The sequence below is a fragment of the Panulirus ornatus genome, chromosome 63 (assembly GCF_036320965.1).
Source record: "Panulirus ornatus isolate Po-2019 chromosome 63, ASM3632096v1, whole genome shotgun sequence".
Taxonomy (NCBI): Eukaryota; Metazoa; Arthropoda; class Malacostraca; order Decapoda; family Palinuridae; genus Panulirus; species Panulirus ornatus.
Window position 1 is genome coordinate 8,621,833 of NC_092286.1, and position 24,211 is coordinate 8,646,043.

Sequence of the window (24,211 nt, forward strand, 5' to 3'; positions counted from 1 at the left end):
AGAGGAGCCCATCATTTCTAACATATACAAGATACATTTATATATCTCTTTATTAAATTCCTTTAATAACATAACAAATATATATTTACATCTCAAGTCACTTTTCAGACATACACTGAAAGCACCACGGTATAAACGTACAGTATTTATATTACAGTCTTCATGATTTTCTTTGGATCATTGCTTCATCATTTAACTTATCATCTAGTAAATGTTAGTAAATATAAAATGAACTTGGGTATTTTCCAACATATCTTTGATCCTTACAAGGGTGCCAAATTATAAGAGGTTATACAGGAGTCACTTATGAAGAAATACAATTCATGTAAAATATATCTTTCCCATTAATTCTAGCTGCATCAATCTTATGACAATGTAAGAAACGACCCAATTCAGATTCATACATGAACTAGATCAGTTCATCAAAAAGAGACTGGAGAAATGAATCCCCGTTAATGATCTTCGTGGTAGCTATGACATAGTCTGGTCCACCTGTTGAAAAGATATCAAAATGCCTTTCATTAGTAATTAAGAATGAGAGGAAGGCAAAGGGTAATGTTTTCATTTAAAGTGACAACCACTCCAAAACGGAATTACCCATGATATGTTTCAATTCTTGCTGCTACTTGTTCAAAAACTGAAAGTTTGAAGACAGTCACATGTTGAAACAAAAAGCACTTGCATTGTCCAATATCCTACCATTAGAACTGATAAAGCCTACCGATTTGAAAAAAATAATATGCGTAGATATTTGTATTTTCCTTATACATATATTTATCACACATTGGAAATTCCATCATTAAGCATTCATGAGTTAAAGCACTTGCTAAAAAGTTACATATTCTTAATTTCATGGAAATCCATGCAACCAAATGCCCCCAAATCTAACCCATTTCTTATCTGCCCAAGGGATACCTATGGTGAAATAATGAAGCTTCTATCATGTACTGCTCTTGACTTATCATGCTAACAAGAATGAGTTCACATACAACTTGGGAGTTGACATTGTCTCTAAACTGTTGCCTGTGGCCCACCTTACTAGAATAGCTAGAGAAACCAACTGTCTGTTAGCAAATATTAGAAATGCATTTAAGGAAATATTCAGCAAGATTTTCACATCTTAAATAAGGCCTGCCTTTTGGCAAAATGGTAGGAGCAATAAACAGAAATCATAGGTAGGAATATTTAGCTAGGAAACATTAAGTAGAAGTAGTAGGTAGAAACATCGGGCAGGAGCATTAAGTAGTAGTTTGTAGGTACATTATGAAGGAGCTTATGCAAACACTGCACAAGAGTTGCCCTCTGCTAGTGGTCTGCTGAGGGTGAGGCACTAAAGGATAGCGAACTGGCACTGAGTTCACTAGTTATGGAGACTCTATTGCCATGTCAACCCCCATGAGGGAGTTCCTGAAGGAAATTGGTGTCAAAGATATAAACGTATGTTTTTTTTCATACTTTTCGCCATTTCCCATGTCAGTGAGGTAGCGTTAAGAACAGAGGACTGAGCCTTTGAGGGAAATCCTCACTTCGACCCCTTCTCTGTTCCTTCTTTTGGAAAATTCAAAATGAAAGGGGAGTATTTCCAGCCCCCTGCTCCCTCCCCTTTTAGTCGCCTTCTATGACACGTAAGGAATACGTGGGAAGTATTCTTTCCCTCCTATCCCCAGAGATAATACTGTATGTATAGGTAAAAAAAAAAAAAAAAAAAAAAAAAAGGCATCAGGAATGCATCTTCATATATGCAGTGGTATAACCTGGTAGAAAGAGGTTTTGCTTAGCCCTCCAATTTCCTCAAATGTATCCTGAGCACTAATCAGGGTATTCATATAAAATGATGAGCAAGGCAAATGCAAAAATATAATTTTCACAAAAAATATAAATGTAGTTGTGAAAGAAAAATACTTAATTATTATCTATTCAATGGAAATGGAATAATGTCCATCTGCTGATTAAACTTTACCTTGATCAACTCGAGATGATAAGAAACGCAGGGCAGCAATCTCTGAGTATGTACAGCCCCCAATGAAAAACACTAAAGCTGTCCCACCTTCTACTCCACTTTGCACAGAGCCTCCGGAACCTCCTAGTTGGGAATTAAAGCCACATTTTACTGAGAAATGCCACAATTTTACAAACTAATGCAATATATCTCCCTCCAAACTGTCACTGCTGAGGAAGATGTGAACAAATATATCTTCAACAAACTCAATGAACCTCAATTCACTTGACCCTAAATAAACAGATCTTTTGTCTTAACAGATGCATTTTCACTTCACCCATGTGATAAACATACAGTTTCTAAATTTTGAACAAACATTTCACTCTAAACAAAGTCATGTTTACTGCATTCTAACCTTCACTACAACCTTGAGATCACTAGCCTTTATCTTAACCCTTATGGGTCAGGTCAAATGCATCTTCAAATACACTCTTGATGCAACTGGTACTACATCCTCACTACATTGTCATGTTCAATTCACCATCAAAACCAACAGCCTATGAACAAAAAAAAAAAAAAAACAGAGAGAAGAAACTGAGCAAAAACATTATTTTCCTTCTACAGAGGAAGACGCAATGACAAAATACAAACAAGATTAAGAATATAACAGTTACTTGACTGTTTATTGTATTCATTGGCAATATGGCAGAGATAATTCATGAAAATGTAGGTGAGAAAAGGAATTAAAAAATGTTTACGAAAAGAATGAATTTTCTGGTAAATAAGCATTTCCATCCCAGCTAATGAAATATGGTGTACCTTTATGGTCATAACTGGTCCACTGTATAAAGGCAATGGGAGTACAATTTATCAATAAGTAGAGAGGAATAATTCATTTTGGCACAGAACACATGATGCAGTAACATAACACTTGAAAAATATCTACGAAAGAATGTAGTGAAACAGCAAAGCTGTAACACTATTGTTAAGAACTGGTATAACAAATCACTAAGTCATCTGCTGGTTCTCACGGATTTTAAAAAAAGAAGTGTATACATGCAAATTTTTTGGTGTTCCTAGGTAATGTCAACAATTTTCCTTTGACTATGCTGAGATAAATGGTCCAAACAGCCCATCACCAGTCTTTAGTGCATTACTGGAAATTTTCAAACCATATTTTAAATACCAGGAAGACCTGTACTCCAATGGCTTGAATAACGATGTCTTGCACTTACAGTAATTTTGAAGTAGGGTATAAGCTTTAATAATATTATCTGAAAATTCTGTCACTAAACAATATACAATTGACAATGCAAACATAGTATGTTAAATCTTCTTTTCATTTGATTTGCTTGAACATTTATAACAAATTATAATACTGCCCTTTCTAGTGGGGTATAAATTCTTAATAGAGGATATCAACCAATTAAAAATACATGAATATATAAATACTTCTCTGCCTAAGGGCACTTGGAAGTTGCTGAGTCTCTGTTAGTGTTGGCCCAGGGAGAAGCTGAAGCACACCGGTGATTGCCCTCCACCCTGGCCCCTGCAGGAACTCCACCAGACGTGCACTCAGTGGCGCATATCTAAAACATTAAAGAAAATTAGATATACTTCCAACGTATTCCCTGCTTGTTGTAGAAGGAAACTAAAAGGGAAGGGAGTGGGACTCTGGAAATCCTCCCCTCCCATTTTTTTACTTTCCCCAAAAAAAAGGAACAGAAAAGGGGGTAAGTGAGGATATTCCCTCTAAGGCTCAGTCCTTTGGTCTTAAAGCTATCTATAGCCCATACCTCGCAACCGTATAATATTGTTGGAACCACTATTCCTTCAAACATACCCATTTTTGCTCTCCAAAATAACTTTCTCACCTTCCACACATTCTTCAATGCTTCCAGAACCTTCGCCCCCCTCCCCCATCCTGTGACTCACCTCCACTTCCATGGTTCCATCTGCTGCCAAATCCACTCTCAGATATCTGAAACACTTCACTTCCTCCAGTTTTTCTCCATTCAAACTTACCTCTCAACTAACTTGTCCCTCTACCCTAGTGAACCTAATATCCTTGCTCTTATTCACATCTACTCTCAGCCTTCTTCTTTCACACATTTTACCAAACTCAGTCACCAACTTCTGCAGTTTCTCATCCGAATCAGCCACCAGCGCTGTATCATCAGCGAACAACTGACTCACTTCCTAAGCCTTCTCATCCACAACGGATTGCATACTTGCCCCCTTTCCAAAACTCTTGCATTCACCTGCCTAACAAACCCCATCCATAAACAAACTAAACAACCATGGAGATATCATGCACCCTTGTCGCAAACCGACATTCACTGGGAACCAGTCACTTTCCTCTCTTCCTACTCGTACACATGCCTTACATCCTCAATAAAAACTTTTCACTGCTTCTAGCAACTTATCTCCCACAACATATACTCTTAATACCTTCTACACAGCATCTCTATTAACTCTATCATATGCCTTCTCCAGATCCATAAATGCTACATACAAATCCATCTGTTTTTCTAAGTATTTCTCACATTCTTCAAAGCAAACACCTGATCCACACATCCTCGACCACTTCTGAAACCACACTGCTCTTCCCCAATCTGATGCTCTATATATGCCTTTACCCTCTCAATCAATGCCCTCCCATATAATTTCCCAGGAATACTCAACAAACTTATACCTCTGTAATTTGAACACTCACCTTTATCCCCCTTTGCCTTTATACAGTGGCGCTATGCATGCATTCCGCCAATCCTCAGGCACTTCAACATGAACCATACATACATTGAATATCCTTACCAACCAGTCAACAACAAAGTTACCCCCATTTTAATATATTCCAATGCAGTACCATCCAAACTCACAGCCCTGCTGGCTTTCATCTTCTGTAAAGCTTTCACTACCTCTTCTCCGTTTACCAAATCATCCTCCCTGACCCTCTCACTTCACACACCACCTCGACCAAAACACCCTATATCTGCCACTCTATCATCACAATTCTACAAACCTTCAAAATACTCACTCCATCTCCTTCTCACTTCCACTACTCATTATTACCTCCCCATATATATTATTTTTATTATTATTTTTTCATACTCTGTCGCTGTCTCCCGCGTCAGTGAGGTAGCGCAAGGAAACAGACAAAAGAATGACCCAACCCCCCTCACACACATGTATATACATACATGTCCACACATGCACATATATATACCTATACATTTCAACGTATACATATATAAGCATGTACATAATTCATACTTGCTGCCTTTATTCATTCTCCTCACCACCCTGCCACACATGAAATGACACACAAACACACACACACACACACACACACACACCCGCATGCGTGCAAGGTAGCACTAGGAAAGACAACAAAGGCCACATTCATTCACACTCAGTCTCTAGCTGTTATGTATACTGCACTAAAACCACAGCTCCCTTTCCACATCCAGGCCCCACAAAACTTTCCATGGTTTACCCCAGATGCTTCACATGCCCTGGTTCAATCCATTGACAGCACGTCGACCCCGGTATGCCACATCGTTTCAATTCACTCTATTCTTTGCATGCCTTTCACCCTCCTGCATGTTCAGGCCCCGATCGCTCAAAATCTTTTTCACTCCATGTTTCCACCTCCAATTTGGTCTCCCACTTCTCCTCTTTCCCGCCACCTCTGACACATATATCCTCTTTGTCAATCTTTCCTCACTCATTCTCTCCATGTGACCAAACCATTTCAAAACACCCTCTTCTGCTCTCTCAACCACACTCTTTTTATCACCACACGTCTCTCTTACCCTTTCATTACTTAATCAAACCACCTCACACCACATATTGTCCTCAAACATCTCATTTCCAACACATCAACCCTCCTCCACACAACTCCATCTATAGCCCATGCCTTGCAACCATATAACATTGTTGGAACCACTATTCCTTCAAACATACCCATTTTTGCTTTCCGAGATAATGTTCTCGCCTTCCACACATTTTTCAACGCTCCCTGAACTTTTGCCCCCCTCCCCCACCCTGTGACTCACTTCTCCTTCCATGGTTCCATCCGCTGCCAAATCTACTCCCAGATATCTAAAACACTTCACTTCCTCCAGTTTTTCTCCATTCAAACTTACCTCCCGATTGACTTGTCCCTCAACCCTACTGTACCTATTAATCTTGCTCTTATTCACATTTACTCTCAGCTTTCTTCTTTCACCCCCTCCCCCCCACATGTGCATGAGGTATTGCTAAGAAAAGACAACAAAGGTCACATTCTTTCACACTCAGTCTCTAGCTGCCATGTGTAATGCACCAAAACCACAGCTCCCTATCTTCATCCAGGCCCCACAGATCTTTCCATGGTTTACCCCAAACGTTTCACATGCCCTAGTACAATCCATCGACAGCATGTTGACCCCAGTATACCAATTTGTTCCGATTCACTCTATTTCTTGCAGGCCTCTCACCCTCCTGCATGTTCAGGCCCCAATTGCTCAAAATCTTTTTCACTCCATCCTTCCACCTCCAATTTGGTCTGCTTCTCCTTGTTCCTTCCATCTCTGATACATATATCCTCTCTGTCTACCTTTCTTTAGTTATTCTCTCCATATGTCAAAACTATTTCAACACACCTTCTGCTCTTTCAACCTCACTTTTTTTATTACCATACATCTCACCCTTTCATTACTTACTTGATCAAACCATCACACACACTGTCCTCAACCATTTCATTTCCAACACAGCCATCTTCCTCTGTACAACCCTATCTATAGCTAAAACTGTTATATGATCAACAATTTACACACAAAATAGTTTTGTAACATTCTTGACAAAGATTTCATTCTACTAAAATAACTGGAAATACCCTAAGACTGACAGTTACTTATATGGAACTTCTTGTGGTACCAATACATATTTTCATAAATGACCAACCCAGAGTGGACGTAGGATATATCCGTGGGATCATGTTCGCTAACATCATCTACTGTGAGCTGCATGGTCTTGCGGATTACTGCATATGTGCTGCGTCCCTGCTGAATGTACAGCAAACCAGATTTCTCTAAGTTCTCCAGGGTGATGAAGTGCTCAAATCCATAGGTATGGATTATATCTCTCTTGTAGTGTTCTAAAACTTTAGGCTTGAAGCCGCTGTTCACTATACACTGGAGACAAATCAACCTTAGCACCTGAACAAAATAAGAAAAATATGAATGTATGCTGACTAACAACCATTGCTGAATATGAAATATGATGGATGACAACAACAGTGATGATAATTTATTTTACTGAGTGCATATACTATTGAATGATAATAATCCTTTTTTAATGAATACTTTTGTTGATGAAGGATGACAGCAATAATTCCCTTTTTGCTATGTTAATGTGACACAACTATGGTATGGACATGTAGACAGAAGAGATGTGGAAAATTATTTAAGAATGAAAGAAAAATATGGTGCTTTCTCTAGATTCATGAATGCCACATTAAATTCTCTCCTTCTCAAAATAATTCCCATTTAACTTCTTTAAAGAACACACCTAGTCCACATGCTCTCTACCTCATCTGAAAATTCATTGTTCTTCTGTGTATGCCACCAATCCTGATCTCAACCACCATTCTCCCATACATATTCCCATGTATATTCAACAAACTACTACCCATCCTCTGTAATTCAAGCATTCACTTTTCTACCATATGCTTTTATATAACATTATCCATGCATTCTTCTAGTCCTCAAGGACCTCATCTTAGACTATACAAATGAAAAAAAGGGCAAATAACCACTCAGTAACACTACCATCCCCTATCTTAAGAAACTCAACTACAATCCCATCCACTCCTACTATTTACCACACTTCATTTAATGCAAGATTTTCACAACTTCCTACCTTTTGGCCAAATCATGATTACAACATAACTTACTGTCTTCAAAGGACCCTTCTGAGCTATGCAGTCTTCTATGAAAGGATTAATCTTATCAGTATCAAGCCCTTTCAAAAATTCTTGTTCCATTTGTAGTGCAGGACGAAAAATGCCTGATGCTATTTGCTCCTGTATTAGCTCAGCTATTGTTGTGTCTGAGGGAAAAATAATTGTCTTCTTATCACCTTCAAAACATTTCCATACCATCAGATGTCTTTTCATAGAATTTTTCCACTGCAGTAAATCTTTGCATTGTCAAATACTCATTAAATGTACAGACTTATCCCCATGGATTGCAGAGAAAGGATACTACCTATTTATCTCCTACATGTCGTGGAAGGTAACTTGAATTTCTGATTTTTCAAGCTGTACATAAAGAAGTGTTTAACCTTACAAGCTAAAAGACATGCTTTAAACAATGAAAAATATTATGCAGAATTATACATCACCCACTTCCATCACTCTGATAATTGTAAAAGAAATTTTGTAGCTGTGTCAATACAATGTACCATAAAGTACACAAATAGAGCTGAATGTCATGTGAGTTGCCACAGTATGTTTCATTACATATTCTACTTACACCACAAAACTGATTAATGATTATTATTATTATCATCAAATAAATCTTCTCTTGCTACAATCAGTGTGACTCAGTGATTATATTTTTAAAACAACAAAATCATAAAAAATTTAAAAGAATATGCCGTCACTGGTATGGCTGGAGGGTGTCTGACTGTAGAGAGAAATTATTGTGTACTGCCAACTTGGCAACTACCTAGGCCCAAAGGGCAGCCTTGAAATAGAGGCATAAAACTTGATGCATAAATCTGCATGTAAAGGAGTCGATTACATCACATAAATATCCATCTGAAGCAGCTATGGGTTTAAAGGGCAGTAATGGAGGGGTGTAAATCCTCCCCTCTCATATTAATTTTCTTCAGATAGGTACAGAAGAAAAAGCTGATTAGGATTTTCCTCAAGGGCTCAGTCATCTGTTCCTAATGTAACCTTAAAAAAAGGAGAACAAAGAAAAACTAATTCAATATTTTCTCCAAAAAAGAGCAAAGATTTTTATATCAGCATAGATACTACCTTCAAATACTTCAAATATGGGATCAAAGTTTATGGTAGAGTTGGCTTGGTATTATACACTGAATTATATATGTAGATGGTTTCTCTTATCATAAGAACATGAACTACAAAAATCCTTCCATTCTTTGCTTTCACACTCCAAATGTTAAAGATGGCAAAAAAAGTTGGCTTTGAAAACTTTTTTCAACCACAATCATCTCATAAGAATGAAACTTACGTGTAGCTACAGACTGTTTGTACACCTCCATCTGTGGTATCTTTTGGACAAACTGCTTTAATTCTCCAACAGTTTTAGCAGCATGGCGCTCTTCATATTGTGCTACCACAGATTTAGCATGTCGTGAAAGTCGTGGCCCTACAGCTGAGAAATTGCAATCCCTGATCTCTGCATAAAGGACTTCTGAAGAGGAGAGCTGCACAGTTTTCGTTTCCACGAATGGTGAGCCATCAGATGAATTAGAATCAGTGCTAGTCTGTGCAAACTTCTCACCAGGTAATTTTACTGCACCTAGGTTGAGAGGGAAATCAATCAGGTTACAATTATTGATTGAGGTTTTTAGATTCTACCTTGCATGCCCTTCAGATACACACACACATGCATACTCTTTTCACACATGCTTCCCTTTCCTGCCTCTATGAACTAGCATCAGAAACTGAGCCTTCAAGGAAAAATCCTTGCTTTGTCCACTCCTCTGTCCCTACTTTTTAGAAAGGCATAATGCAGGGGAAAAGGATTTCCAGCCCCACACTTTCACTTGTCTCATTAGCCTGCTATGGTATGGATACTCATCTTTATCAGTAATTATCATTACTGTTACCATAATTATCATTGTCTTTATTATTAACATAATTATGACATAGGAGATACGTGGGTAATATTCTTTCTCCCCTATCCCCAGGGGTACTCATCATCATCATCATTATTATTATTATCAATTTAATTATAATTATCATTATTATAATTATTATTATCATTACTATCATTATCATTACCAAATATCATCACTGCAGAAGTCTCTTGCTTATACTGAACTTACAAGTGTCACATTCAGACAAAAAAGATTTGCCTTTTGCAACCTAAAATTTTTTTCAGTGTTAGGATTGGGCATAACTAAGATACATTTCAAACAAACAGATAAATATTTCATGCCAAAGAGAAAGTGACATAAAACATTTAAAGCTCATCAAATTACTAACATCAACCAAATAATAAAGCATGGTTGGCATTGAGAATCAGGTAAGAAAAGATGAAATATAAGAAATGTGCTTGTGTCTAGGCAATGAATCTGGGAATGACAATGAAGTACCACATCTCCCTAGCCTAGCTAGAGTGGATGAGTGAAAATGAAACCGTAGTTAATCTGTTTCTGATGCTATCTCACTAAGGGGGTTGGAGCAGTTGTGTATATACAGAAAAACCAGATAGAGCATTATAAAGTTCATGACATCACCTTCAGTTCAGTCCAGTCACCTTCCTCCCTTCCCACTTGCACACATATCTTACTATCTTCATAAAAACTTCACAATATCATGTAGCCTTCTTTTCATGCAATAGGCTTCCAGCACTTTCCACAAAGCATCTCTGTCAACCGTATCGTATGCTTTCTTCAGGTCCATGAATACCACAAATGTCCTCTTTTTCCACATATTTCTTTATAATTTTCAAAGGAAACACCTGTTCCACATATCCCTTCCCATTTCAACAACCAAGTGACTATTCTCCAGTCTCATACTCTGTGTGTACCATCACCCCTTCAATCACCATACTTCTTACTACATACTTTTAACATAGTAATTCAAGTATTCAATTTTCTCCGTCTTGGTTATATATACCAGTCCTGAAGCAACTCAAGTTGGGCCATACATACTTTGAAAATGCTGATTAACCAATCAGCATCATTGTTATCCCCTTTCTTAAGAACCTCAACTGCAATTTGATCCTTTTCGTCTGCTATGTCAGTCTTATTCAACACTACAACAATCCCTCTCTTTTCACCATACTGTTCATCATGGCTCTTTCATTCTGCATACCAACACATACTAGACATCCTTAGGTAAGTATAAGAAATAAAGAATCAAAGGAGAAAATAAGTTGCATAACTCAGAAGGAATCTAATTTTCTTCATAAAATCACATTGGAAATTTTTTGCTCTTTACGCAAGACATTTAGAGCCCTTCAGTAAATTTTATGATACCTACAATTAACAATGCCAAAGAATTGATCTATTAGGCCATCATATGTCAGCTGTGTTGCTAGAGGTGTAATCAGGTCCACAGAGCGATCAATGAGAATCAGCTGATCAATCTGAGGAATTACCTGTGAGACAAGAATCAATGTGAGATTCCTTTCAACAAAAACAGAGTTTGATACTCCACTGTATTCATATTCAAATCTAGATAACTAAAGGAATTGACCAATTGTTAATAAACCCTCTGACTTTAAAAAAAACATGCACAATGTCAGTTTGTACAGATATATATATATATATAGCTTTGAAATCACTAGGCCAACAAACCAAACTTTGACAGCTTCCATCATCCAGCACTTGCAAGGGTACTGGTATTTGGTAAAAAGGTGCTTACGCATCTTAGTGCTATCCAGGCATCCACCTATTATCACAGTCTATTATTTGCCCTTGTTTGAATTGCTAAGTGCAGCTTATTATGCTGAGTAGGTGATCCTGCCTGAACTTTCAGAAACCATCAGTGTATTGTATATGCCCCTCACCAAGCCCCTTGCTTGATGTTCCAAAGTGCAAGGGAAGTTTAGATCCTCCAAGCATATCCTTACCAGCTCTTATAATGGATGAAATGAAAGACCTGCCTCCTGCCTCTCCATAGGCATCAGCCTCATGTCAACTAGATGACACTACTGTTAACTTACCTTCAACTTTAACCAGGCCTAATGCCATCCTAACACTTCAGCCTATTAGATATCACTATCACTATAAACTGTCAACTATCTCCACTGAACACTTTGGAAACAAAAACAAAAAAGGTCTTTGTGATGTACAATACAAAATACTGGGAAATTTTAACTTCACTAGTTAATCCATAATTCATTCCATCTGCTATCAAGTCCTCGTTATGCTAAGTGAAATGTGTTTAAGGGATATGCTGCTCTGTTGTATGGGTGCTGCCAAACATCTGTACATCAGCAGCCACTTCCTGCTTTTTTGAGTATGTAGTGGTAATATCCACGGCAATCACTATTTCTGTCAATAATGCCCTTATAATGGCATTCAAGATTTGGAGATGGATATAGTTGTGCTGGTATGAATGAAAAGGATGCAAGATGGGGAGTTTACATAAAGTGTGTATACAAGTACAATTAAAGGGGTGGATGGAAGAGGAACAACACCTGTAACATGGGGGAAACAGAGCGGAAAAGTACTGGAGGGAAAGAAATACTGGAAGAATGTGTGGAATGGTGTATGTGAGGGAAGCATGTAAGGACAGGAATAAGTGGAGACTCCTTTGCCCCGGCCATCGACTTGATGAGAGTTCCTGGAAGGAATGAGCATCAGATGTAAATGAACAGATAGGATTTCCATCTCCCATGTTCCAGTACCACTTCATCACCTGCAACATCCAGAAGATGCAGGGGTAGTATTCTTTCTCCCCATCCCCTGTGATTATTGTACACATATAAAGATGTCATGTCATTTTTGGGGCTTTGTAAATGCTGTACTTCATAAATAACTAAGAGAGAAAAGAAGCTGATTAATGAGATAATTCATAGAGTAATACCTTATCTATCCAACAATTTGTTTTGAACTTACCTGCGGTTCATTTCCACCCATTTCTCGTCTCATTCGCACCATCAGTTCATACACTTGCTTGGCTGCTGGACCTTTACCATGTATGTTTGGAATAAGGCCAAAGATACCCTGAATTATCATCAGAGCTTGAGCCACCAGGAAGAGACATGTTGGATCACTATCAAGCTGCAAGTCCTGAAAATGATGAACTCATAATGACTTGTATAGAGCTATGTAAATGATAGAATAAAAAAATAATTTATAAGCTTTTTGAAGGGGACTGTCCTCATGTAATGGAATCCATCGATAGCAAGTGGAAGACAGAGGTACTCTGTGGCCCACTATCCAAGTTGGTTTGAAAAATAAGTGACACGACCAAAAAGAAAAGTTTTCAATGACACACCATGTTTTTCATATCGAAATTAAAAAACTCTGCAATGGGCAGAATATCTGTAGACTGCTCCTACACAAAGCCATGGGGTAAAAACGAATGCTGGAATTAGAGGGGTATACATCAGAGGAGTACATCTGGTAAGGAATATGAGAGAGTGGTGATTAAGAGGGTGGGGGCATGCTAAAAGTATCTGACTGGGAGGAGCACTATAGCTCTAGGAAAGGAAGAGGATGTGTGGATCTGATATCTGCTATTTGTGTATTAGATATTTGGAGAAAGCAAGTGCAATGTGTTAGGCATTTATGGATCTGGAGAAAGCATATGACAGAGAGGCATTGTGGATGGTGTTACAAATATATAGAGTAAATGTAAAGTTACTAAATGCAGTGATGAATTTTACCCAGAGAGTAGGCATATGCAAGTATGAAGTGAGGGAGAAGAATAGTTCCCAGTGAAGATCATTCTATGACAAGGATATGTGATATCATCTTGGTTGTTTAATCTGTTTATGGATGGGGTGGTGAGGGGGGTTACATGCAAGGGTCTTTGAGTGAGATTGGTCTTCAGTATACTGAGGGCATGAGGTATGAATCAGTTGATGTTTGCAGATGATAAGGCTCTCGTGGCAGACTCCAGAAAGAAACTCCAGAAGCTGGCGACAGTTTAGAAGAATGTCTGAAATGTGAAAGTTAAGAATAAATATGAACAGAAGTAAGATAATGAGGTGCAGTAGAACCATGAAACTGCATGGCTTGAGTGTAAGTTTGAAATGGAAAAACTTGGAGTGCTTTTAGGTGCCTGCAGCTGAAGTGAGTCATGGTGGATGAGGGGGGTATCATCTTGGGTGAATTAAGGACAACGTGGAAGGAAAGGTTGGTGTCTCTTATGAAAAAAATAGGCATGTTTGAAGATATAGTAATCCCACAATGCTGTATGGGTGCAAATCTCAGGCCATAAATGCAAAGGAAATGAAGGAAGCACCTATGTTGGAAATGAAATGCCTCAAGATGGTATGTGGTGAGTGGCAGGTTGTTTGTGTGAGGAATGACTCTGGAAGAGATGTGTGGTAGTGAGCAGGGTCTGAATGAAAGAGCTAACTAGAGTGTGCTCAAATTTTTCAGTTACATGAAGAGGATAAGCAAAGAAAGACTGACTAAGAGGATCCACATCAGAAGTGGAGGGTGCATGAAGGAGGATAAGACAGAGAAGGATATGGAAAGATGGAGTGTAGAAGGCTCTGAGATATTAGGAACTCAACATTCAGTTGAATGAGAGGCATGCTTGGAATAGAATGATTTGATCAATGTGGTAAACTGGGGCAACATACTATCAATGAGCTGGGACCAGGGTACATGAAGTGGCCAAGGGAAATCAGGAAGCACTATGAGGGGCTTGGTTGAAAGTGGTAGGTGCTGGTTTCAGTACATTATACATCACAGCTTAAGATCAGATGCATGCTAATAAGGCCATTGTTCATGTGTTCCTGATACTACCTTACTATGGGGAGACGGGCAAACAGACTTAAAAAGAGTGACAGCAATGCAAAGACATATCTTTCCAAAGTAAAAACAACTAACCCGATAGCAGAGTGGCAGTTCCATGGATGCTAGGTCACACTCTAATCGAAACAGAAGCAGTGGCAACTCCTTAATAGATGTAAATGTTCCATGCACTCCATGTTCTTGCAGTCGTCGTTCACAAAGCAGAGACATCCTGGGAACTAGCCATAAGTGATAATCCTTCTTTGGGCTTCCTTGAATATCTTCCCTGAAGTGAGAGAACACTCTTTTATTAGAAGTCTTCAATGACCTAACATTTTTAAATAGAAAACAGTAAAAAGGTACAAAGCTCCTTTTACTGTTTTTTACCCACTTACTGTGGCTGTTATAAATGCCTCATGACATTTCACTTTCTGGTCTCTGTGGTTGGGCATATATGAATACACTATTGGAACTGTCAATCTCTACATCAAGATGAAAAATACTTGTACAGCAGTTAATGCTTTTGGTGGTATCCCACACACTCTTACTAGCTGCTACAGCATAATTGTTTTTTTCCATACAATGATTAGCCTATGGTGAGGCCAGAGAAACTTGTATGAGATCTATAACCTCTCATTTTGAAATACTATCCTATAATTTGTGATATGAAACCTACAAACTAACAGACATTAATGATGATAACCATAAGTAATCGTAATTTTCTACAAAAATACTTTCAAAAACACCAAACATCTAACTGCACTTGCCTAATAATATTCATAGAATACCTCACAAGCCTGACAACAGAGAATAGATTATAGGGTGCATTGCACAAGGAAACAATGTTTCATGCAGTGGATCTGTGTATCATTTCATATAAAAAGTTATGTTCTAGTTAGCTGTAATAACATATGAGAAGTTCCTGCACATGTGGTGTATAGTGCGAATTAGGATTGTCACAGTGAAATGTTTAAAGGATGCAAGCACACGAGATTAGTCAGCTAGACACAAGCACTACTGGCAGCTACTATTACACATACATAGATCTCCAGTCTGTATTCCATGGGATAAAACTGAAAAATTCCAGCCAAGAATTATTTTATCTAATGTAATTTTGCTTGGCAATAACTGGGCCTATAATTTTCCATAACTCACAATATTCATTATAATAATATCATACAGGAAACAGATATAAAGAGACAGATAAAGGATGTAGCATAACTGCAACATGTAATGAGAAGTGTTAAGCATAAAGCAAAGCGTAAACTATCATGCAGATTTTTTTATATTCACATGAAAGCGAAATCACATTACTATGTACAAAAAGATTATCCGCTTACATTCTTAATTGATGGTTGATTTGGTCCATCATTTTTGTGTGTGGTCGGGAAAGGAAGATAATATGTGCAACACTGTTTGGTGGAAGTTTACCGGATGCTATATAGAACATCTTGCATACATCGTGAGTCCGCAGGAAAGCATAATCAGCAACATTACTGAAAGGTCCTGCAAGCTTTTCATCCCACACAATAGCCTGTTAAGAGAAAAATTCTTAGAAAAGGGTAACACATGGTGCAGTCAAAAAAAATTTGAAACATCCTATGAAACAAAGATCCAAAGTGCTGTATTATTTGTGGTAATATTTTACTTATGTCCTGCCACATTATTATGTGCTGAAAGAGGATAAAAATCACATGTACAAGAATGTGACTGTTACTAAAGCAGAACTAATGAGATGATGTATAACGTCATTCATTGAACATGAAAGTGATACTCCCACAAAGTGAGCAGGAAAATGAAGCAGAAGGGAACATTTTGCATAAAATAAGTAAAAAAAAATTATAAACCCTATACCTAACTTATCGTAGGACATAAACTCTGTAAGAGCAATAAGCTATGTTATCATAGCATATCAATTAAAAGATGAGGAGTCCTACCTTATTATGGTGAGTGAAGCTAAGCCCTATGGCCTTGCTTCTTTCTTATTAGCTCTAAACTGCAAATTATCATAATCTAAGACCACTTCTGCTTGATGCTGTTAATTGAGCAATCACTTGATGGTCACACAAAAAAAAGAGACAAATTTTCCCTGGCAATATATGCTTACTCTTCACACACTAATATATATGATTACTATTAAACAATACAGGATAATATGTTAAATGCCTCCTTGTCAACTGAGTTTTCTATCAATAAGCAGTGATTCATAAAAAAACGAATCCATCTGTGTAGAATCCATACATACAGAAAATCAAGCGTTGATACCTCTACACAGTAAGTGATGTTATAATCAATTACATCTTCAAAACTTCAAGTGAATTTCTATACTTAGCAGAAGTGGTTTAAAGTTGGGAAGCATAATTTTGAGATTTATCTTTTGAGCTAGGATAGTAAACCTGATAGCAGGTAGGGTTATAATTTGGGGAAATGTAAGATAAAAGTAGTTGATAAAAACTTTTTTGAAATCAACAGAAGCTACCCTTGGGGAAATGTAAGATAAAAGTAAGTTGATAAAAACTTTTTTGAAATCAACAGAAGCTATGAAAACCTCATTCCTCCAAACAACCTACATATCCCCTATTTTCAAAGTCATTCGGAAAGAGCTCATTTTGGTGCCATGTGCCTTCGTTTCCTAGACGTTTGGTTATTGAGTGTTTACAATTGTTTCCTTCACATGTAACCAATGTGGTAGAAAGAACGTGATAGCAATATTATTGGTTCATTTCGACCACAATCCTGAAAAGTATGGTGTAGCTAGTTGGTTTTCATCGGTTCTCTTGCCTCAACTTTATCTTGATCATCAGAGCCGTTTCCCCTTGTATATTTATGATTACAAAGATATGTCACACTCCAAATCCCCCTCCTCCAGGCTAAATTAACTCTGTCAGGTATAAAGCCCACTGAAATGCCTTTTCTCTCAAATCCAAAAAGTTTTATGCTGTGCCACGAAATTGGAAGTTTACAAGTGCAATAATGGTATCAGCAGTATGCACGAAATAAGTCACAGGATAAATTTTTACCTTTTTTCACGCTAACCCAATCAAATATCTAAGTATTAAGTCCATGGCCTATTCTGATGATTTAAGGAAAGGCTATATCTTTATAGAGACACGCATCAAAACTTCCCAGGTATGAACACCCAACCAGGAACATATATTAGAAATTAGGATACTTTACATATGAAGAAGTACCTGAGACACATTGTTTTCCATCGTACCTTTTTGCCAGGAAGGCTCTCCAGTAATTTCACGAGTTCTATTCGTGTAGTCTCTTTAATAAGAGCGAAATCAACCTTACCCCCTGTCATTCTAATGGTTTAGTTTGTTTACAACAATATGTAACAGAGATTCTTCATAGGACTATGGCATCCCACGCTGTAAAAGTGTTCCGATTCTTTTTTACGTTCACGCAAGGCTGGATTAGACACGATCCAATCCCTTAGAGCGTCCCGGTTATGGTGTCTATACAATCGATAGCAGCGTACTTCCCTCCCCACGTAAACTCGTTTTGTGATCAGCTGCGGGATGGGCTAGTTCGCGAGCCTCCGCCCGCTGGAGAAGTCGTGAAATACGGCAATAAGCGCACCAGTTGTGATGAGAGTTCCCTAGGACAGAGACAGCTGTGCTGTGCCAGTGCATTTGACCACTGTTAACACAGTCTGTAGTTATATTTTTTGCCTGAAATAATACACGATCTTTTAGAGTTAGTGGGCGATCCATAAAATTCACCAAGATGTCTATCATCATAGATGGTAAGTACCTAACCATATTTTAAGGATGTTATTATTTTGTAAGAATCTATAACCCCAATTAGATGCAATGAATATCTCCTCTTGATAGCTTTACACTATACTTACGTGACCATTTATTGTTTCAGAAGAGGAGTTTAAAGAGAAACTAATCCGGAACATGAAGAAGGAGGTAAGTGCTACATACAGCTTCGTCATGTTTGGGTTTGACCCTTCCAACCTCAGGCATATGGGGGACGAATTTTAAAGACCCCTTTTTTGGATTTCTTTTCAATTTGACTCTACCTGTTGGAATACACAACTGATCTCTCATGTACCGCGGGGTCTGTGAACCGTGGAGCCTACCCACCCACCCACCCAAAAAATATGATGAGAAAGGGGAAGCATGTCTTTCTCATGGGTTGTCATTATTACAAAGTTGTACAGATAACTGACTTAGGTTAAAGTGACCTAGTTGAAGCTGGACGTATCATGAGGTTGCCTTTGCGTGGTGTAGGATATGAATTTGAAGTTTAGTTCTGTAGGGAGAAGCTGCACATAGAGACGAGGTGATAGGGGAGGAAAAAAGGTGATAAGGGAGGGGAAAAAGGGCACGGTTTGTCTGTATAGGGATGGAACTGTGATTGAATAATCAGTCCAGTGGAAGTCTTGAGTTGAAATTGTGGTGGGATTGGCGATTATCTTAGGGGCACTAAACTGTCTCGCACGGTTTGATATGGAGAGGAAATCATCTGGAGTGACCTTCAGAATTAAGTTGTCAAGAAGAGTTTGCTGATCAGGCATGAAATTTTGTTATGGGTGATGATGATGGGCAGCAAGACTCTACCCTCGATTGTGTGGGAATAATCTCTCGTAAGGGTCAACTTTATTTTTCTGTCGTTTACAGTTAATAGGTTCGAGACAGAAGGGTATGATTGTCTACACGTATATATTTGTGCATTTATCTTTATTATTATTATTATTATTTTTATTATTATCATTATTATTATAGTTTTTCATACATATGCGCCATTACCCGCGTTAGAGAGGTAGCGTTAAGATAGAGTACTGAGAGAGTACTGAACCTTAGAGGGAAAGTCCTCACTTGGCCCACTTTCCTGTTCCTTCTTTTTTTCCATGGAAAAAAAAAGAGGGAAGGATTCCCAGCCCCCGCTTCCTTTTATATATATATATATATATATATATATATATATATATATATATATATATATATATATATATATATATATATATATATATATATGTGTGTGTGTGTGTGTGTGTGTGTGTGTGTGTGTGTTTGTTTTAAGCAGGTACTGGAGAGTGCTTAAGATTTGAGAATTTCAAGACACTACACTTACGAGTTTTTCAAGATTGTTGAAAATGGCGTTGTATGCGAGGGGTGGGTCGTTGGTGAGGTGACACAACGAGGTTGCTCATGCGAAAAGAACAGTAGATGCGTTTTGAGATATGAAGTCTTATAGATGGGCTGCAGGGGAAATCCGTCGAGAAATGACAGAGGTAAGAAAATCACATTAGGGGCGGGACAGGGGAGCTGTAAATCCTCCCCTATTTGTATTTCAATATCCAAAAGTTGGAACAGAAGAAGGAGGCAAGTGAGGAGTCGTCATCCTCCTAGAAGGCTCAGGCTGGCCCCTTTCTCAGCAATTTTCTTGGCGATCCCTCGTTAACGTGGGAATCGGCGAACAAGAATGAAACGCTATGCATTTATTTTATTCATACTTATACAAAAACATCTTTTTTTTTTTTTACGAAAGAGTCTTGGTGTTACCCAGGACCTTTCTAAAGCCTCCTGTAGCTCAAGGCAGCGCTACTTCCAGTTGCAGGGTAACTTTGACTATCTTCACCACGGGTCGGATTCGAAGGAACCCTGGTTAGGTAGGGCGGCGTTTGCTGGCCAACTCAGCCACACGGAGGCCAAAAAAAAAGAAAAAAAAAAAAAAAAAACGTAGCCACCGGTCGCTATCGACGTAAATGTAGACTCCTTTAGAATGAGGAGTTCTTTGATGAGACTATACTCCCAGTAATACAGCTTCGGACCCTTTTATAGGGCTCCTGCAGCTTTAAGGCTGTACTCCTTACAGGAGCAGGGTAATGTGGGCTTTATGTGAGTTGTTGCCGGGCTTTGCTTTAAATAGGGTTACAGCGCGAGTGGAAAATTCCTTCGGCGTAGCCGCATTACTGGAAATACACTCTCATCAACAACTGCCCTACACCAGAGGAGTCCATCATTTCCCAGCTGCTGAAAGTAGCGCAGCCTTGGAGCTTCAGGAGAAATAGTTCCTTGGGTAGTTTATATATATATATATATATATATATATATATATATATATATATATATATATATATACATATATATATTATATTATATAGCGAACGTAACTCTTTATCATTGCATCATGAAACACCGTGGAAGGAGTGAGCGGTGAATGTGAGTGGGGGACGATAATGGCTCTGAGCCAGACTTTACACCCGGAATAATGATCTCACATCCGGAATAATCTGTTTAGCATCGTGCTTTGCGTAATGCGTTAGAGGAATGCTGCTAGGTGCGGTGAACGGCACATACCACAGCTTCTACAGGGATTACGGGGGGGGGGGGGGAAATATACATGTGAAAGTTTTGTTTGCCTGATTATGAAATTGGATTTATTCACATGCAAGAAGAGATATAAACAGACTTCCCTTACTTACTGCGCATGATATTTCGTCACGTATTGATCGTGTTAAAAGTTTTAAGATTATTGCCTCTTTGCCCAGTAATTCAGCTCATGTCAGCCTGTGTTCAAAGGTACGTTTAGTATTGCTGATTACCATCAGAACACAAATCCAGCATCATCGATGAGTATTCCTTCAAGGTCAACGCAGAATATAGCCTTTCTTTCAGGGCTCAAAATCTTGTCTTCTGTAGCCCATAGACTATAACAGACAACTCTTACTTATCACTGAATTTTTTTTGCATTTGATGATATATATATATATATATATATATATATATATATATATATATATATATATATATATATATATATATATATATGTATATTCCTATGAGTCCACGGGAAAATGAAACACGATAAGATCCTAAGTGCACTTTCGTTTAATAATCACATAATCAGGGGAGATACAAGAAAGAAATGTAAGTCATCTTATATACAACGAAGAGACGTAGCTAGGACGCCATTTGGTGTGTGTGTGTGTGTGTATATATATATATATATATATATATATATATATATATATATATATATATATATATATATATATATATATATATTATTACCCCCAGTTTCATTGAAAGAGTTACGTTGCTTCCCAGGACCTTCCTAAAGGCCCCTTACAGACCAAGGCTGATTCTTTTGCAGTGAGATTTCTTCGACGAGACTTTACTGCCGGTGGCGCCCGGTAACTCCAGCATATCCTCGAGCCGATCGCCTCTTGAGCACGACCCATACGACCTCTTGGAAGTGATGGCCAGACCATCATATGCCCGAAGGTCGTACCGTCGAGCTCAAGATGGAAGAAAGAAAAGAAAAAAAAGGAGTAAATCCCTTGCCTCTTCTTGTCAAATGTTGTCAACTTGACCTAAATTTTGCGAAGTACAGTGGAGTCGCAATTGATGAAGAAGCTTCGCTCTTTCTCTGTTCATTTTGTACAATATTCTCAAGTCTCATATCTAACCTGCCTTCGGTCGAAAACCATCTGTCTCTCCAGTTCTTCCCTCGATCATCTCTCTCTAGCCCAACTGTCCTAAGGCAGCTTCCCTCCCTCTCTCTACGCTCTCAGATCTCCAACTTCAGTCATTACCATCGATCCCAATCTCAGGGTGAAATTTGCGACTTATGTAATACATAGATTCCCATTTTACGCCTCGTGGACTTTCAGACTTTCTGACTGCGATTCATTGTGATTCAAGATTTCTCAACTCAAAGTATCTTTGCTGTTATATTTTTTGCGTATGTCTCTTTCCCTCAGTTCCTCTGTGTGCAAGTGTTCGACTGCATCCTTTACTTGCCACGGAGAGTTGCTGTGTTCACGTCCACGCACTTCAGTCCTCCGTCAGGGAATTTCATTGTATAACACAAGGATTGGTTGGGCTCTATCCAGGATGATCCTGGGGGAGCAGAGGCCAAAGCTTATTCCCTCCTTAAATAATCTGGAATGAATAATCCAACACACAACGCGAGCTTCCTGTCGTCTTGACCAGTCTTGCAGTACACTTCCTTTTTACATCTGAGCTGTCTCTACAGGTACACTAATCCTCCTCCCTCCTTAGTGTCTTCCCACCACTGTCTTATTTCTGTCACTTCTGGTTGGGCACGCCCTCCTTCTATTTCCCCTCGAGACGTCAAATTTTGCGTTTTGGAGGAGCCCAGGGGGTCATCCCTCTCCGGCATCTTAATATACGTCTCCTGGGATGAGTATTTCTCAACTTGCTTCCGTGGAATGCCTTCTGTTATGCCTCACGCATAGCAGAAGTTATCTCGGCTGGCGGGGTTGGGAGTGGGTGAGTCCTGCATCCCATCTCCTACTGAATCCTTCTTTTTCCCAATCGTGGTTTTGATCTTTCCCTGCTGAGTTGCTTGTCACTTTCAGGGATGGAGCGTTCATCAAACCCTTCCCTTCCCCCCTTGAAACCCACGCCGTTTTCATTTCAGCTCGGAACTATTGCAAGAGCTTCTCCATCGTAAAGTCAGGAGGCACTACTCCAGTTACGTCACCAACAAGTTCCCGTAATTCAACCTGTCCTCCTCCATTCCGACCTGATCAGTCTATATCTGACTCTCCATCCAACGGATAAAACCGCCATCTTTGGTACCTCATTCTCCTCCGAGTCAACTTTGGATGATTTTGCTTCTTGTCCTTCATTCCCATATCCTCTCTCTCTCTCTCTCTCTCTCTCTCTCTCTCTCTCTCTCTCTCTCTCTCTCTCTCTCTCTCTCTCTCTCTCTTTTTCAGATCTTATTGTCTCCTTATGCAGGAGCTTCCAAGTACTCTCCTAGCTCCAGATGGACGAGACGTATTGTCCACATTACACATCTCCCTAAGTCTTGAAGGAGCATTTCCCTGAACTGGCTAAGAACGTCGCTCACCTGTTTTTGCGTATATTTATAAGCCCAGACTTTGCCTTCCTCTTGGAAGCATCCTTGTTTGCAGCAGCCTATCCCTAGGAAAGGAAACTGCTCTGACCTCTTTAAACTACTGTTCCATTTCTCTCGCTTTTCCTGTCAGCATATTATATGACACTCTGTTTAACTTGCACTTTCTTATACGCTTAAAATTTTCCTGCGCTTCTTTCTGGTCACCTGTCCAGATTTCGCAACTCTCTCTCTCTCTCTCTCTCTCTCTCTCTCTCTCTCTCTCTCTCTCTCTCTCTCTCTCTCTCTTATGTCACTCGCGCGGATGTTTTGGTGACGCAATTGCTGTAGCCCTCGATCAATACAAGGCATTAGACAGTGCGTGACATAGGTCTTTGCTGTCTGAACTCCCTTCGTTTGCTTTTGTGATTATCTCTTGTTATCTGACGCATGGATTCTTCTTCCCCGGCCCCATTCCATTTACAGTAAGTCGTTGATGGGGGCGACTTCTCCAAATTCCTGTCCTATCAACAGTGGTTATTGCTTAGGGATCTGTCCCACCGCCTCTTGTCTCCTCCTCAGTGAATGATCTCTCCTCAACTTCTAACCCCATTCACTGTTATGCTGATGATTCCACTTTACATACTTTAACACACTTTCCCCTCCCCTCCTCCTTATGCTAGTGATGTTTATCTTGTTAAACGTATTCCCTGTCTCATTATGAACTTCTGCAAAATCTTGGATTGGAGAAGCAGTAGCCTAGGAGAATGGGGACGCAGT

General features: G+C 38.9%; 2 protein-coding genes across 3 annotated transcripts in view; one reads left to right on the forward strand and one right to left on the reverse strand.

Annotated features, from left to right (window-relative positions):
• Positions 1-34: 34 nt before the first annotated feature.
• Positions 35-17,981, reverse strand: car (vacuolar protein sorting-associated protein 33A). Of its 2 annotated transcripts, XM_071656884.1 has the most exons (11): positions 17,823-17,981; positions 15,946-16,139; positions 14,702-14,891; positions 12,752-12,925; positions 11,169-11,286; positions 9,187-9,477; positions 7,878-8,032; positions 6,887-7,140; positions 3,392-3,528; positions 1,961-2,083; positions 35-492 (listed from the first exon to the last, which is right to left on the reverse strand). In XM_071656884.1, the coding sequence occupies exons 1-11, from the start codon at positions 17,910-17,912 to the stop codon at positions 410-412; spliced, it is 1,809 nt and encodes a 602-aa protein (XP_071512985.1). In that variant the 5' UTR covers positions 17,913-17,981; the 3' UTR covers positions 35-409. The 2 variants fall into 2 exon arrangements, with proteins under 2 accessions (XP_071512985.1, XP_071512987.1); XM_071656886.1 differs by lacking the exon at positions 9,187-9,477.
• Positions 17,982-18,210: 229 nt separating this feature from the next.
• Positions 18,211-24,211, forward strand: part of LOC139746055 (small G protein signaling modulator 2-like) — a 285,630-nt gene continuing 279,629 nt past the window's right edge. Inside the window, exons 1-2 of the mRNA XM_071656887.1 lie at positions 18,211-18,356; positions 18,482-18,525. Of these exons, the coding sequence (XP_071512988.1) occupies positions 18,338-18,356; positions 18,482-18,525 (63 nt within the window). The 5' untranslated portion in view covers positions 18,211-18,337. The remainder of the gene's footprint in view (positions 18,357-18,481; positions 18,526-24,211) is intronic.

Bases quoted from the DNA above. Each gene is read 5' to 3' on its own strand.
- car (XM_071656884.1), bottom strand. From the start codon at position 17,912: ATGACAGGGGGTAAGGTTGATTTCGCTCTTATTAAAGAGACTACACGA. The intron at 16,140-17,822 runs GTACGATGGAAA...TTCTCTTAACAG, and splicing joins AGAGCCTTCCTGGCAAAAAG to GCTATTGTGTGGGATGAAAA. The intron at 7,141-7,877 runs GTAAGTTATGTT...TATTTTGTTCAG, and splicing joins AGAAGGGTCCTTTGAAGACA to GTGCTAAGGTTGATTTGTCT.